Source organism: Capsicum annuum, chromosome 11 (genome assembly GCF_002878395.1).
Source record: "Capsicum annuum cultivar UCD-10X-F1 chromosome 11, UCD10Xv1.1, whole genome shotgun sequence".
Classification (NCBI taxonomy): Eukaryota; Viridiplantae; Streptophyta; class Magnoliopsida; order Solanales; family Solanaceae; genus Capsicum; species Capsicum annuum.
The window spans coordinates 121,721,553-121,738,110 of NC_061121.1; the positions used below are offsets into that span (position 1 = coordinate 121,721,553).

Below are 16,558 nucleotides of genomic sequence, written 5' to 3' on the forward strand. Positions count from 1 at the left end.
TTTGCATGAGTATTAATTTTTTATTAGTATTGATTAGTTTAATTATATTATTGTAATTTATTATTTTACTAGTATTTATTGAAAAAAGACGATACAATTAATGTTTGAAAAAAAAAGGTTGAAAGTGGGAAGTTTATAGTCATTAAAGTAATATTGTGTAAACTACAAAGGATATTAGATTAACATATTCTAACTATGCAGATGTGTGGCATGTTTTGTCTAGTGATATCTTGTTAGACGTGAAGTTTTTGATAAGCTAACAGTTAACGTGCATCACTTTGGTATGGTGTGTAACAGTTAAAATATTGATATAAAATTATGATAATGGACTTAGGAACATTAAGAATACTATATGTATTAATTATTATAACGGGGTTACGTGTTTATTATTATTAATTCATTATCTTGCATAGTACCTTTTTTATGACGATGTGAATGACAGTATTTGTTGCTGACACCTAATAATCACAACTTACGATATTACTTTTATTATAAAAGGTAGTTAATAATTTATTAATGATTTTCATTTTGTGCAATGGTATATTTATTTTATTTTATGTATTTGAAGATATGGACAATTTTCAAAGTAAGCTGTCCAATTGTGAAGATATTTGTTTGATTGATTCTGGTACTACACATACGATATTCAAAGACGAGAAATATTTTTCTCATCTAAACATGGGTAAGATTAATGTTACTACAATTTTTGGTAGTGCTAATTTGATTGAAGGCTTTGGAAAAGCCATTATAATCTTGCCCAGGGAACTAAACTCATCATAAATAATGTTATGTTCTCTCCTAAGTCTCTGAGAAACTTGATGAATTTTAAAGATATCCGTGAAAATGATTATCATATCAAGACAATTGATGAGATGAATCTTGAATATCTTGGTATCATCTAGAAGTCTCTAGCCAGACATGTGTTATAGAAAAGTTCCCTGTTTTATCTTCTGGCCTGTATTAGATAAAGATTTGTGCAATTGAGGCACATTCTATAGTAAATCGAAAGTTTACTAATTCCAATACTTTTGTACTTTGGCATGATTGCCTAGGACATCCTGAATCTATAATGATGAGACGAATCATAGAAAATTCAAATGGGCATCCATTAAAGAACTTGAAGGTTCTTTAGAATGGTGAATTTTCATGCAATGCTTGTTATCAAGGCAAGTTGATTGTGAGGCCATCGCCAACAAAAGTTGGGATTGAGTCCCCCACGTTCTTGGAACGCATACATGGGGATATCGGTGGACCCATTCACCCACCTAGTGGGTCGTTTAGATACTTTATGGTCCTAATAGATGCTTCCTCTAAATGGTCTCATGTGTGCCTTTTGTCATCTCGCAACTTGGCATTTGCAAAATTGTTGGCACAAATAATACGATTACGGGCACAGTTTTTCGATAATAAAATTAAGTCCATTCCCCTTGAAAATGCTACAGAATTTTCATTCCAAGCATTTAACGACTATTGCTTATAGATTGGGATAAGAATGGAACATCCTGTACCTCATGTTCACACTCAAAATAGCCTTGCTGAGTCATTAATTAAACTTTTGCAGTTGATAGCAAGACCATTGCTTATGAAAACTAAGTTGCCCACTTCTGTTTGGGGTCATGCAATTTTGCATGCTGCAACACTTGTTCGTCTTAGACCGATAAATTATCATAAATTTTCTCCGTTGCACTTAGTTTTGGGTCAAGACCCCAATATATCTCGTTTAAAAAATTTTGGGTGCGGTATTTATGTGCCTATAGCACCACTAATTCGCACCAAGATGGTCCCCTAAAGAAGGTTAGAAATTTATGTTGGTTTTGAATCACCCTCCATTATTCGCTATCTTGAATCATTAATGGGAGATATGTTCACTGCTCGATTTGCAGATTGTCGATTTGATGAGATAGTTTTTCCAAAATTAAGGGGAGAAGATAGTGACATCAAAAGAGAATTTTTGTGGAAAAATCCATCATTATCTCATCTTGATCCACGTGCTTCTATTTTTAAGCAAGAAGTACAAAAGATTATGTATCTGCAAAAGATTGCAAATCAAATGTCGGACGCATTTATAGATTTGAAAAGGATCACTAAATCACATATCCCTGCAGAGAATGTCCCAATTCGAATTGATGTCCCTAAAGGACCATCCACTAGTGTCATAACTAATGAATCTAAAGCACGCTTGAAGTGTGGTAGACCATTAGGTTCTAAGGATCGAAATCCTAGAAAAAAATAAATGGTCAAGATGACACTATGAAAAATCCACATATGAAAGTTCAAGATTTGAGCAATGTTAATATTCCTGAAGGAATTAATGAGCCTAAGACACTCAAGAAAATGGGGAACTATTCATAAATTCAAGTGATGTTGAAACTAATTTGAATCGATCTGAAATAGTAGTGGATTATGTCTTTGCATATAATGTTACAACGAAAATCATGCAAGATAGTGAGGATCTTGAACCTCGATCTGTCACAGAATGTCGACAAAGAAATGACTCGCCAAAATGGCAAGAAGCAATTCAATCTGAATTGAATTCACTTGCCAAACGTGAAGTTTTTAGATCTATAGCTCAAACACCTAATGGTGTTAAGTCTATTGACTATAAATGGGTCTTTATGCGAAAATAAATGAGAAAAATGAAATACAAAGGTATAAGGCACACCTTGTTGCACAAGTTTTTTCACAATGGCCCAGTGTCGATTATGACGAGACATATTCACCAGTTATGGACGCAAAACATTGCGTTATCTTATTAGTTTCACTGTCCATGAGAGACTTGAAATGCATTTGATTGATGTGGTAACAACCTATCTATATGGATCACTTGATAATGAGATATACATAAAAATTTCCGAAGGATTTAAAATGCCGAAAGCATGTAGTTCAGAGCCTCGGGAAATGTATTCCATTAGATTACAAAGATCATTGTATGGTTTGAAGCAATCTAGACGCATGTGGTATAACCGTCTTAGTGAATGTTTATCTAAGGAAGGTTATACGAATGATGAAATTTGCCCGTGTGTTTTGATAAAGAAAACAACATCGGAGTTTGTTATACTGTTGTCTATGTAGATGGCATAAACCTTATTGGAACGCCAATAGAGCTTCAAAAGACAATTGATTACCTAAAGAAAGAATTTGAGATAAAAGATCTCGAAAAGACAAAGTTATGCCTTGGTTTGCAAATTGAGCATTTGACAAACAATATCTTTGTCTATCAATCTGCCTACATAGAAAAGGTGTTAAAATGATTCTCTATGGATGGAGCACATCCATTAAGTACTCCGATGGTTGTTCGATCACTTGATGTGAATAAGGATCCATTCCGACCCTAAGAAATGAATGAGGAACTCCTTGGTCCTGAAATATCATATCTTAGTGCAATTGGTGCACTAATGTATCTTGTAAATACTACAAGGCCTGATATAGCCTTTTCAGTTAATTTGTTAGCAAGATATAGTTCTGCTCCTACCAGGAGACATTTGAATGGGATCAAACACATATTACGGTATCTAAAAGGGACAATCGATATGGGCTTATTTTATTTTAAAGATTGTAGTTTTGATCTTATTGGTTATGTTGATGCTGTACTTATCTGACCCACATAAAGCTCGGTCTCAAACAAGCTATGTGTTCATATGTGGGAAAATTGCCATATCTTGGAGATCAACAAAGAGTCTATCGTAGCCACTTCATCGAATCACGCTGAGATTATAGCTATTTATGAAGCAAGCCGAGAGTGTGTGTGGTTGAGGTCCATAATACATCTCATTCGAGAAAAATATATCTTGAAATATGACAAAGTACCAATGATTTTATACGAAGATAATGCAGCATGCATAACATAATTTAAAGGAGGATTTATAAAAGGAAACAGAACGAAACACATTTCGCCAAAGCTCTTCTATACACATGAGCTCCAAAAGAATTGTGATATTGACGTACAACAGATTCGTTCAAGTGACAATGTGGCTGATTTATTCACCAAGTCTCTTCCAACTGCAACTTTCAAGAAGATGGTGCACAAGATCGAAATGCAAAGGTTTAAGGATGTGCTTATTAGGGGGAGTTAATATGCGCTGCACTTTTTTTCCCTTACGAAATTTTGTCCCACTGGATTTTCCTTGTAAGGTTTTTAATGAGGCAGTCTATATGTGTATTGTTAGACATTCAAGGGAGAGTGTTATGATATATATCAATTATAGTGAATGTCTATCAAGATCTATGTCTATCAAGATTTAATGTATTTGTCTTTTAGTGTGAAACTAGGAGCAAATTTTTCCTATAAATAGAAGGACTTCCTTCATTGTAAATCATCCTTCAAGATTCTTTATTCTTTATTGTTTTATAACAATTTTTTAATATTTATTTTTTTTATGTGATATTTAAAATGATGTGAAATTTAATATAGCATTTAAAAATAATGTGAAAATTAATGTAGAAGCATTTGATTACACACATCGAAATAGAATTTAAAATATTAAATTTTATTGAGTTGAGAGGTTCAAATAACAAAATGATAAGTTAAAGTGTTTATTTTACAAATTCAAATAAATACATAGAACATTTCACCTATTAATTAAGTAGCTGTTTGGCCATAGAAATTTTTTCTTTTTTCTCGAAAAATTATTTCATTTTAGTGAAAAAAGTGAAAACATGTATCGTTTGGCTATGAATTTTCTAACTCCAACTCCAAAAAATTATTTGAAAAAGTAAAACAAGTTTTACTTATTTTCACTCATACTTCTCTTACAAAATTTTAAAAATAACTTTAATTTTATATTTATAACCAAACACAACTACAATTTTAACTTTAACTCAAATCCAATTCCAGAAAAAAGTAATTTTAATGGCCAGGGCGTAAGTTTCTTATGTCGTGGTGCCGGGTCAATTCTCTCTGTTTTCTCAAAATCTCAGCTCCCTTTCTCCGCCACAAACTACCTAGCTCAATTCAATAACCATGTAATTTCCTGCACATAAAACCTCATTCGTTTCACTAATGGATTTGCAGTCCGTTATACCTTGTCTCTCATTCTTTCTTTACCTCCATGGCTGTTGTTTCTTCCTCTCGGTTTCTTTCACTGTCATTCTCTTCAAACCCCAACACTCCTGCTTCCTGTTGTACTTGCGTGAAAATGAAAACGCCCGGTGCTGTGAACAAAGATGCAGCAGCTATACTATGGTACAAGCACGATCTTCGTATCGACGATCACCCAGGAATTGTTGTAGCTTCTTCTATGCACCGGACCCTTGTACCTTTATACATCTTCGATCCCCGCATTCTTTCTCGTAAATTTCTTAAGCATCATCTTGCTCTACTTGGACATGTATTTTATTTAAGGGAAAAAAAAAAGGATGAACTTGAAAACGAAAAGCAAATGCTCTCTCCCTCTCTTGTATTTCGAATACTGGGTCTTCTTGAAAAAAGTGATTTACCTTTCGATCTTTTTTTTGGTTGTGATGTGATAGGCTACCGAGTGTAAAATATTTATTTTATTTATGTGTCTTACTTGGTGATTATAGAAGAAAATACCCAAGTAGTGGTTTGACGAGCAAACCACATTAAAGTTTAAAATTTGAATAATAATTTTATAAGTTTGAATTCTTGAAATTTGTTTAGGGAGAGTTTCTAAATGAAATAGTTACAGAAGTAGTATGAACTTTCTGTGGTTTTCTATTTTGTGGTTATCTAAGTTTATTTGCAGCTACATATGCATTTTCTGTTTGATTAAGTTGATGATTGTTGCACTGAAAAAAAAAAAGTGAATTACTTTGTGTTAATTGGAAATTCTTGACTTGGTTAATTGAAGATAGCTAAAGCAGAACAGTTACCGAATTTTTGACTTCTAGTGAGCAGTGGTGGAGCTAGAATTTTAACTAAGGGTGTTCAAAATTAAAAGAAGTAAGCACACAAACTAGCCGAAGGGGGTTCAACGTCAACTATATATACATAAAAAATAATTTTAACAATGTATAAATAGATGGTTTGGATGAACCACCTAGCCATAAGGTGGCTCCGCCCCTGCAGTGAGGTCACGAAAAGTCCTTTCTCTTCTGCATGACTCAAAGGCAAGACCTTCAAATGGTCAATTTTATATGCGTTAGAAACTTGTTAAAGGTCAGGTGAGGTACTCATGTATCTTGTTTTGTGTCTGCTGTTGTCATTTTCACAGGATTTTCTGATGACATGGTCGAGTTACTTCTTTTTGCGCTGGAAGATCTGAAGCGTTCACTGAAGGAGCGAGGATCTAATCTGATGATCAGGTTCGGGGCTGCAGAGAGTGTCATAGAAGGGCTCGTCAAAGAGGTTTTTACATATTATATTTGCTTATTCTGATATTTATCTAGCCTGGAATGAGGGAGCTTCAGGCTGTCATCCACTTATATTCTTACATTCATCACCGAGCATTGGAACAGGTTAAGGTTACCAACATATATGTAGAGGAGGAGGTAGAGTTTGGCTTATGGAGTATGTTAGAAGGTGTAAAAGAGACCTTGGATACAATACCTTCTGCTGAGGGGACCCCAAAACTTGTAATATGGAACACTCCATTTTATGATATGAAGGTACTTTTTGTCTTATTTCAGCCTCCCGATGCTCTGTATTCGGCAAAAATTCTTAGTTCGTGATCTTTTAACTTCTATATATCCAGAGCTTAAAGGTTTTGCCTAAATCGTATGCTGAATTCAAGAAGCTGAAATTACTCATCACATCACCTCTTTCTTCTCAAGTGTTACCAAATGAAGATTTGAGCTTCTCTTGGGGTATGATCTGACCACTCTTTTTCCCCAACCATACCGTGCAATACTCTTTTGATATCTATCATCTTTTTCCTTTGCTCACAACATGGAATATAATAGTAGTATATGCACTAGGTACATTGCCCACATTAGAAGATCTAAAGAAATTTATGGATGACAATGTTGGCATGTCCCGAAACAGATGGGTTTTGATTGAGAAGGCTTCATCTGCAAGTGAATTGCAAAAAGCCCAAACTGCGACTCTGAGTACTGTTGTTCAAGGTCTGAGAGAGCAAGAGTTTATAGAAAACAGTCCAAATGAATCAACTCTCAAGAAAATTCAGAGGAAGCGACATGTTAAATCAGTCTTCGTAACACAAAGTGGAAATATAGTGGGAGGTGGTACAAATCTTGTGTTGAATGCTTTGTCTGCATATTTGAGATATCTGGAGGAAACTTCACAAGATGAATGGAAGGAGTATGAGTCGCCTCTTATTTTTCTTTATGTCATAATCGTCACTTTAATCCCATGATATCCTATGAAATCTTTTGATCGCGTGATCAAAGCTTCTAAGATCTTTGTAGTATAGATATATTCCTATATTGATGTATGTTGCTCATAGTTATATCATGTATTCCCTCTTTACCAATGAACGATGGCAAAAAGTTATAACTTTTTTTGTGTTCATTAAATTGTAGATATAATTTTGAACAAGTTCCAAGGGCTTTGGTTCAGTGGTATGAAAAGATCTGTGAATTAGGCACACATCACGAGCTTGGTCCCTGGTGTGGACTAAAATTATGGTATTTAAGTGGAAAAAGATAGAGGAGCAGACCCAATATTTACGGAGTTTCGAACCATCCTGGCCCTCGGGGATTTCTAGGTTATAAAAAAAAGATATTATCTTAAACAAATATTTGATTGCATTAAAAATCTTGAAATCACTCACTTCAGGATAAGGAGAATGAGATCCTTTGCTTCAGCTAGTATAGCAGAGTGAGAGTCTACAGGTGTCTTACCGCTTTGTCAGATATCTTTCCTACGTCAGGATCGGATTTGTGGAAATATCAGCTCATAGTACTTTGTGCTATTATGAATGATAATTATTTCTGGGAATCAATCTTTTCTCAGAGAGATATTTTATTTCTCATAATGTTGGCTTGACGCTCTCTCTCTCTACACGCTAAGTTCTCTCTCTCTGTCTGTACGCTAACGAATAGTCGGACCACAGACTCCGGGTGACCTACACAATCCGGCGCCCAGGTAAGGACTATTGAACTCTATCTCTCCTTCTCTCTTTCTCCTATCTGTTTTCTCCTTTCTCTTTTCTTCTTCCTTTCTTTATCTTTTCCTTCCCGGTGGATATCTTCTCTGGCAACTGGAACCCTAGAATCTGCCCAGAAAGGTTAGACCCTATCGGGTATTACCAGGTGCCATCCATTACTGCAATTGGTCGGTATCACTTGAAACTTGCTTCCAGTTGTCTCACTGTAGACCGGGTTCTATCGTTCCTTTCTCCTCTCTATTTCTTGTCCTAGGTATTTATTTCTAGATACTGAAATCTTCCTTGGTGTTTGTATCTTTCTTATTAGCTATTTCTGGTTATTGATTTTGCGCTACGTGATATTGGCTGTATAGTTTTTTATTTTTTTGTTTTTGTTTCTAGTGTCTGTTGTGTTCTGAGAATTTACATCTGAACATATGGTTTCTGTACTTTAAAGAATCTAGAATTGAAGCACTTAGGAATAGATTCTTGTTCAATTTTTCTCCGCTGTTCTTCATTTCATGTAAAATTTTGTTTTGCCATCTCATTTTTCTGTTGATTATTTGCTTCAGAGCTGTATTAGACTACTGCTTGTTGAGCCCTACATTTAGTTTGTAGTTCCACTTACCTTTAGTTTTAATGCTTTTGTCTTATTAGCAGTGTTTAGGGAAGTGTGATGCGGAAAAAAGTGACAAGGCTTCGCAATATGCATTACGCGAAGCGTGAAACAATGTCAGCGCATCGTTGAAGTGAAGAAGAAGAAATCGCAGCATTGGACTTCAAAGTTAACCTTAGAAAATTGTAGCAGTGGCAGTTACCGCAGTAGACTCTTTTATTTATTTAAAATTGACCCTAAATATAATATCAACATGAAGTGACTTTTTTTTGCTTTAAAATTGACCGTAAAAATAAAATCAACATGATGCACTCGCATCAGCCACACGCAGCGAGAGGGGCTCGCATCGCTTTGCATTATCGCATTATGTGATGATGCGAGCGCATTCCTGAACACTGCTTATTAGTTTTATTTGCCTTTAAATTCTTGCTTGTTTGTGTTATCATATTGATTTGGACATATTTGCTTTAGCGGCGTTGGTGAATGATGGTAGATTAGGATCATGTTCTCTGTATGGCATGGGGTTGAGGGCCAGGGGTGGTGGAGGGGTTAAGGGAGCCTCTAGGTTTAGTGTAGTGTCTTAGGACATAGGGACTTTATCAGAAAAGTCCATAGAGCTAGTGAAGATTCTTAGGAAGAGAAGAATTAATATAGCATGTGTCTAAGAAATCAAATAAGTCGGAGCTATGGCATGGACGTGGATGGAGATAAGTTGTGGTACTCGGGAGGCTCGATGAATAGGAATAGGCTAAGAGTTTTAGTGGATGAAGAGCTAAGGGAGAAAGTTATAGAGGTTAGGTGGGTCAATGATGGGATGATGATGAAGTTAGTCATTGGAGGGTCTACTTTGAACATTATTAGTGCATATGCACCGCAAGCAGACTTGGACGAGGAGGAGAAGATATTTTGAGAGGTTCTAGATAAGGTGGTGAGAGGCATACCAAACACTGTGAAGCTTTTCATAGGAAGAGATTTCAATGGGCATATTGGGCCATCCCCGAGGGGTTATAACGATGTGCATGAAGGCTTTGGTTTCGGGGATTGGAATGAAGGAGGAGTCTCACTTTTGAATGTCGCAAGAGCCTTTGGGTTGATCGTAGCTAATTTGAGTTTCTTGAAGAAGGAGAAACACTTGATTACCTTCCATAGTTCGGAGGCCAAGACTTGGATAGAATTTTTGCTCCTTAGGAAGGGTGATGAAAGTTTTTGTGAGGAATGTGAGGTTATCCTAAGTGAGAATTTTTCGACCTAACATAAGCTCTTGGTAATAGATTTAGAGATCAAGAAGGAGAGGAAGAAGAGGGCTATGGATGACCAGCCAAGGATCAAATGGGGTGCTTGATTGTGGCTAGTGTCCTGGAGATACGAGAGAACTTAATGGTAATAAGAGCTTAGGGGAGTAGTGTGGATGTGGACAATATAGGGGATAACACTGCCTTATGTAAAGTTGGTGTATAAGGACAAGGAAGAAAAACAAATGAATAGGAAGAAATATAAGATGGCTAAGAAGAACGCAAAGTTAGTGATTATGACGACAAAAGCAACCTTTGAGGGCTTGTACGCAGAATTAGAGGACAAAAGGCGAAGATAAGAATTTATACAGGCTAGCTCAAGATAAGGTTCTGTGACCTTGAGCAAGTGAAGTGCATTAAGTATGAACACGGAAAAATACTAGTGCAGGAGGTACTCATTAGAAGGAGATGTTGGTCATACTTCTGTGGAGGGGGTACTCATTAGAAGGAGATGCCAGCCATACTTCCACATACTACTAAACAAACTGAGGTACAACGACATTGTGCTAAGCGGTTTTAAGCACTCAGAGGTGTTTAGTGTATAATGGTTGAGGATGGTAAGGGTGCTATTGCTAAGATGCTTAAGGTTAAAGCAACTCGTCCAGAAGAGATTTCAGTGGTTTTTGGAAGAGCACATAGGGGCGGTATGGAGTGGCTGACTGAGTTCAATGTCATTTTATAATAGCAAAAATGCCCGAAGCATGGAGATGAAGTACGATGATTCCACTATACAAGAACAAGGGTGACATTCAAAATTGCTACAACTATAGAAGTATTAAGTTGCTTAGCCGAACTATCAAGGTTTAGGGAGGTTGGTGGAAATGAGGCTGAGGAGGGTTGTGACTATTTTCGAGAACCAATTTGGGTTTTTCCAAGAAGTTCGACTATAGAAGCCATTCATCTCGTAATGAGACTGGTGTAGTAGTATTGGGAGAGGAAGGGCATGCTGTTCATCAACCTAGAAAAGGCTTACGACAAAGTCTATAGGGAGATTCTATGGAGGTGCTTGGAGGCTGGCAGTGTACCTATGGCATACACTTGGTCGATTAAGGACATGTATGATGTATGCAAGAATCAAGTAAGGACAGTAAGGGGAGACTCAGAGCTCTTTCTCGTGTTAATGGGGTTGCACCAAAGATCAACCCTTAGCCCCTTTTTATTTGCCATGGTGATGGATGCATTGATGTGACAAATTCAAGGTGAGGTGCCATGGTGTATGTTATTAGGGAATGACGTAGTTTTAAGTGATAAGACTCATGATAGAGTTAACGCTAAATTTTGAAGGTTTGGAGACAAACCTTGGAGTCTAAAGGGTTTAGGTTGAGCATGATCAAGACTGAATACTTGATTGCATGTTCAGTGATGTGATGTATGATGCTGAGTGGAAGTGAGGCCCGATACATCGTCCATCCTAAAAAGAGTTAATTTTGAGTGTCTTGGTTCTATTATCTGTGGAACAAAAGGATTAGCAAGTATGTCACCGTATTGGTGTAGGGTGGATAAAATAACTCTCATTCGGATTGTTGTGTTGTGTGATAAGAAAGTGCCACCTAAACTTAAAGGCAAGTTCTATAGAGTGGTGGGTAGACCAGCTATATTATATGGGACAGAGTGTTGGCTAGTCAAGAATTCTTATATTCAGAAGGTGATAGTGGCGGAGATGAGTATGTTGCGATGGATGTGTGGGTATATTGGGAGAAATAGGATTAAAATGCCGATATCGAGACAAAGTAGGAGTGACTTCGGTGGAAGACAAACTGCGGATAGTGAGGTTGAAATGATTTGGGAATGTGATGAGGAGATGTACGGATGCCCCAATATAGAGGTGTGAGAAATTGTCTATGGATGGATTTGGGAGAAGTAGAGGTAAACCGAAGAAGTTTTAGGGAGAGGTGATTAGAAATGACATGACACAGTTGCAACTAATCAGGAAATGATCTTAGATAGAAGGGTTTGAAGGATATGAATTAAGGTAGAAGATTAGTAGGTAGGAGTTCGTCCATACTAGTAAGTGGGAGTATATTGTCCTTACTAGTAATCGTAGGACTACTCTTGAAGTTTCTTGTTCTTCGATTTCGGTTACTATCTATTGTTTTGTATAGTTTGATTATAGTATTTCTTTTAGTACTATTCTGCTACTATCTGTTACCTTTTGTACTTCCGTTATGTCTTTTTCTAGACTATTTTTGTCTTGGGCCAAAGGTTTATCGGAAATAGCCTCTGTACGTCATCTCTAAGGTAGAGTTAAGGTCTCCGACCCCATGTTGTGGGACTACACGGTGTATGTAGTTGTTGAATCTTTTCTTTAAGAATATAGTTCAAATCTTTTCTGAAGCTTCTTTTCGCACTGTGAATGTCTTCAAGATTTCAACTCTTAAGTTGTTGTCAATGCAATATATATTGTTCCTGTACCATTTGAGAAAGAATTTCGAAGTTTAGCTGGTTAGCTTACTGTGTTACGTAACTAGGCCTTTGTGAAGACAGTGGACATCAAATCCTTTTGTTTTGAATCAGTATAAGTGGAAAAGGAAGAGGACGAGGACTACAACAACAACATACTCAGTGTATTCCCACAAAGTGGGGTCTTGGGAAGGTAAAGTGCATGCAGTCCATACAACTACCTCAGATGAAGTAGAGAGGCTGTTTTCGATAGACCCCTGGCTCAAGACAAATAACAGTATAACAAATAAAAAACATAAAAATAAACAATAAAATGGGATAACACGTTGCTAGATAATAAAAGAACCAAGACACCGACAAAGTAATACTATAAACTATTTATTCGAAATCACAACCATCATCGGAAAACACTACGAACAAGAAACTACAGGCACAGATACAAACAAAGTACTCCTCCCTACTATCATGGATGCACTATTACCCATTAACCTTCTACCCTAATTCGCGACATCCACACCTTTCTATCAAGGGTCATGTCCTCTGTAAGCTGTAACCGCTCCATGTCATGCCTAATCACCTCTCTCCAATATTTCTTCAGCGTACCTCTATCTCGCCTAAAACCATCTGTAAGATTGGTACCAAAAGTGTACATTTTATTATCAGAGAGCTACAAATTTATAGTACAAGAAAGCAAACACACAGAATCGAATTGGTTGATTTTAGCAGATATGATATCAGGATATTATCTTCTTTTGATCTAATTACCTAAACTATCTATAACAAATCGGATTTGATTTTATCAGATCAATTAAGATCCTACAAAATCAAATTTTAAATATTCACAAATCAACACTCCCCCTCAAGTTGGTATGTAAATATCTATCATGCCTAACTTGCTTACAAAAATTTTAAATTTTGGTTTAAACAAGCCTTTTGTGAAAATATCTGAAATTTGTTGATTTGTTGGGACGAAAGGCATGCACACACTTCTTTTTTCAATCTTTTCTTTTATGGAGTGCCTATCCACTTCAACATGTTTTGTTCTATCTTGTTGAACTAGATTGCGAGCAATATTTATGTTCGCTTTATTGTCACAATACAACTTCATTGGTAAACCAAACAGTCTTTTGAGTTCTTCCATCATCTTCTTGAGCCAAATCATTTCACAAATCCCATGAGCCATAGATCGGTATTCAGCTTTAGCACTGCTTCGGGCTACAACATTCTGCTTTTTACTCTTCCAGGTCACAAGATTTCCCCAGATAAATGTACAATATCTAGATGCAGACCTCCTGTCAGTAGTAGAATCTCCAGCTTTCAATGCCCCTATGTTGACTTTTTCCGAAAAACAATCCTTTTCCCAGGGAACTTGTAAGATATCTTAGGATCTTGTAGACCGCTTCTTGGTGCTCTTCCTTTAGAGTGTGCATAAGCTGACTGTCTAAGCTTATAAAAAAAGCTATATTAGGTCAAGTATGTGACAAGTAGATCAACTTCCCCACTAGTCTTTGACATTGACTATGGTCAACTGAATTTCCTTTATTTCCGAATTTTATATTCGGATCTATAGGTGTTTCAGCTGGATGACAACCACTCATCCCCGTCTCTTTTAGAAGATCTAGTACGTGCTTTCTTTGTGACACCATAATGCCTTCTTTTGATCTCGCTACTTCTATGCCTAGAAAATATTTCAACTGGCCCAAATCTTTAATCTCAAACTCCGAGGTCAACTGTTTTTTTAAATTCTCCATTTTAGACAAGTCATCTCTTGTAAGTATAATATCATCGACATACGCTATCAGGATAATTGCCATTCCCTCAAGAGAATGTGGAATGAACATGGTATGATCTGCTTGTCCTTGAGTGTACCCTAGTTTTTTTTACAAACTTAGTAAACCTCTCAAATCAAGCTTTTGGAGATTATTTGAGCCCGTAGAGAGTTTTCTTTAGCTTGCACACTCTAGTTCCATGCCTTTCTTCAAAACCTGTAGGAGGGTCCATGTAGACTTCTTCAAGTTTTTTGTTCAAGAATGCATTCTCACGTCTAGTTGTTGGAGGGGCTAATCAAGGTTGGCAGTAATGGTCAGAAGAACCCTTATTGAATTCAATTTGGCAACTAGAGCAAATGTCTTAAGATAGTCAATCTCGTAAGTCTGAGTGAATCCTTTTGCCACCAAATGTGCCTTATACCTCTCTAGGGACCTATTTGATTTAAATTTGATAGTGAACACCCACTTCTAGCCTACTATTTTCTTTCCACGTGGTAGTTCCACCATTTTTCAGGTTTTATTTCTCTCCAGAGCGTTCATCTCCTCAAGAACTACCTTCGTCCACCCGGGAACGTTCAAAGCATCCTGCACATTTCTCGGTATCTCCATTCCAGATAATTGAGAAAGAAAAGCTATATAAGAAGGGGACAAGTTTCTATATGACACAATATTTGACATGAGATAGTTGGTGACTTTTCTTACCCTTTTATGTTTGGCAATTGGAAGATCAAGGTCTAAACTAACAATGGATAAATCAGAATTAGGTTCTGGAGAATTACCTTGTGTATCGGTGAGATCTTGCGGGGCGGTCATTTGGTTTTGATGAGAGTCCTTAATCTCTTTTTCTTGGTTCCGGTTTCTTCTCATGTAAACATGTAATTCTTTTGTTTGTTCCCTGTCTTTGTCATTAATTGTATCATGAAAATGCTCTATTGTCTCAGTATCCTTATTTTCATTATTTAAGTTGGGATCTCTTACATTATCTAGGTTGTTATTAACAAAAAAAATTATGTCCTGTATCTATCATAAAACGTAGATCCTTTTTTTCTCACATGTGAGGTCAAGAAGATCTTTATCATCCCTCGAATCCCTCGAATATTCATTATTTTTCTCCCTCGGAGATGAGTTTCAAAAAACAGTTGTGATTCAAAAAAGGTGACATCCATTGTGATAGTAACCTTCCTAGTAACCTTCAAACTCTCTAGCATTGCCAATCATCTTCCCCGAGACCTTGTCCTTAAATATACATGAAATATCGTCGAAGATAACATCAAAGATAGCACGATAATTAAGGTTTCGAGTCAACTTGTTGATGGATAAAAGATTATGAGACAATTTTGGAACATGAAGGACATAAAAAAGAGTTGAAAAAGGGGTTAGTTTGACGGTCCCTTTCCCAACAATTGCTGAGAAGGAACCATCAACAATTTTGACTTTTTTATTTTCTGCTAAAGGAGTATAAGTCGAGAAAAAATGGGAGTTCTATGTCATGTGATCACTAGTACCTGCATCTATGATCCAAGAGTTTATACTAGTAGAATCTGTACTCAATAAAACACATTGCATATTACCTGGGTAAAAGAACAAGTGGGAGTAGATAGATTAGGTTTACTGGATTGGAGTTGAGATTGGAGAAGTTTGTGCAGTAGCTCTAACTGTTCCTTGGTGAATGGTGGCATTTCTGAAGAAGATTTCAGCCCCGGTTCTTTGCTGGTACATTGAAAGGCCTAGCTGCCATGTTTTTTTGCCCTTTTTTGTTTCAGTTTGGTGGTTTTCCGTGGATTTTCTAGCAAGTTTCACGAGTGTCAGTATTTTTTGCAAAAATCACACTACTTCTTTTTCTTATGTGAAGAATTGTCGCCTTGGTTCATTGTTGTCTCGGTCGAAAGTGTGTTTACAAAACTCTCGGCTTTTGTTAATGCTGCTGGGTGACGTAGCCCAATAAATGTTGTTTTAGTTATCAACAATACAAGAATAAAGTTACTCCGATACTATTAAGATTGGTAGCAAAAGTGTACATTTTATTCATCTAAGATCTACAAATTTATAGTATAGGAAAGCAAACACAAACATAATTAAATCACAAGATTTTAGCAGATATGATAATCAAGATATGATCTCTTTTTGATTTAATTACCTAAACTATCTATAGTAAATCAGATATGATTTTATCATATCAATTAAGATCCTAGGGCGTTGTGTAAGGACTGTAAAGTCATCCCGAGTGAGAATCTTTCGACCCAGCATAGGCTCTTGGTTATGGATTTGAGTATAAAGAAGAATAGAAAGAGGAGGACTAAGGAGTGTAGACCGAGAATTACGTGGGGCGGCCTGACGCCAGTAAATGCATGGGAGATAGGGGAGAGGTTGGCGGGAATGGGGGTGTGGGAGTGTAGGGGGGACGTGGATAGTATGTGGGACAGGGCGGCAAGGTGCATCAGGGAGAATGCAAGTGAGGTGTTGGGTGTTTCTAGG

At 36.7% G+C, this 16,558-nt stretch overlaps 1 protein-coding gene across 8 annotated transcripts in view; it reads left to right on the forward strand.

The window, feature by feature from the left end:
- Nucleotides 1-4,851: 4,851 nt before the first annotated feature.
- LOC107847439 overlaps nt 4,852-16,558 on the forward strand; it is a 27,846-nt gene continuing 16,139 nt past the window's right edge. For 7 of the 8 annotated variants that reach the window (XR_007046800.1, XR_007046799.1, XM_047398927.1 and 4 more), the window contains exons 1-5: nt 4,870-5,289; nt 6,174-6,307; nt 6,418-6,567; nt 6,654-6,765; nt 6,877-7,219. Coding sequence is in view for 6 of the 8 variants with exons in the window: in XM_047398927.1 (XP_047254883.1) it covers nt 5,049-5,289; nt 6,174-6,307; nt 6,418-6,567; nt 6,654-6,765; nt 6,877-7,219 (980 nt within the window). In the remaining 2 variants the exon portion in view is untranslated. Of the gene's footprint in view, nt 5,290-6,173; nt 6,308-6,417; nt 6,568-6,653; nt 6,766-6,876; nt 7,220-16,558 lie in introns of all 8 variants that reach the window. The other variant, XM_016691674.2, reaches the window with a different exon arrangement.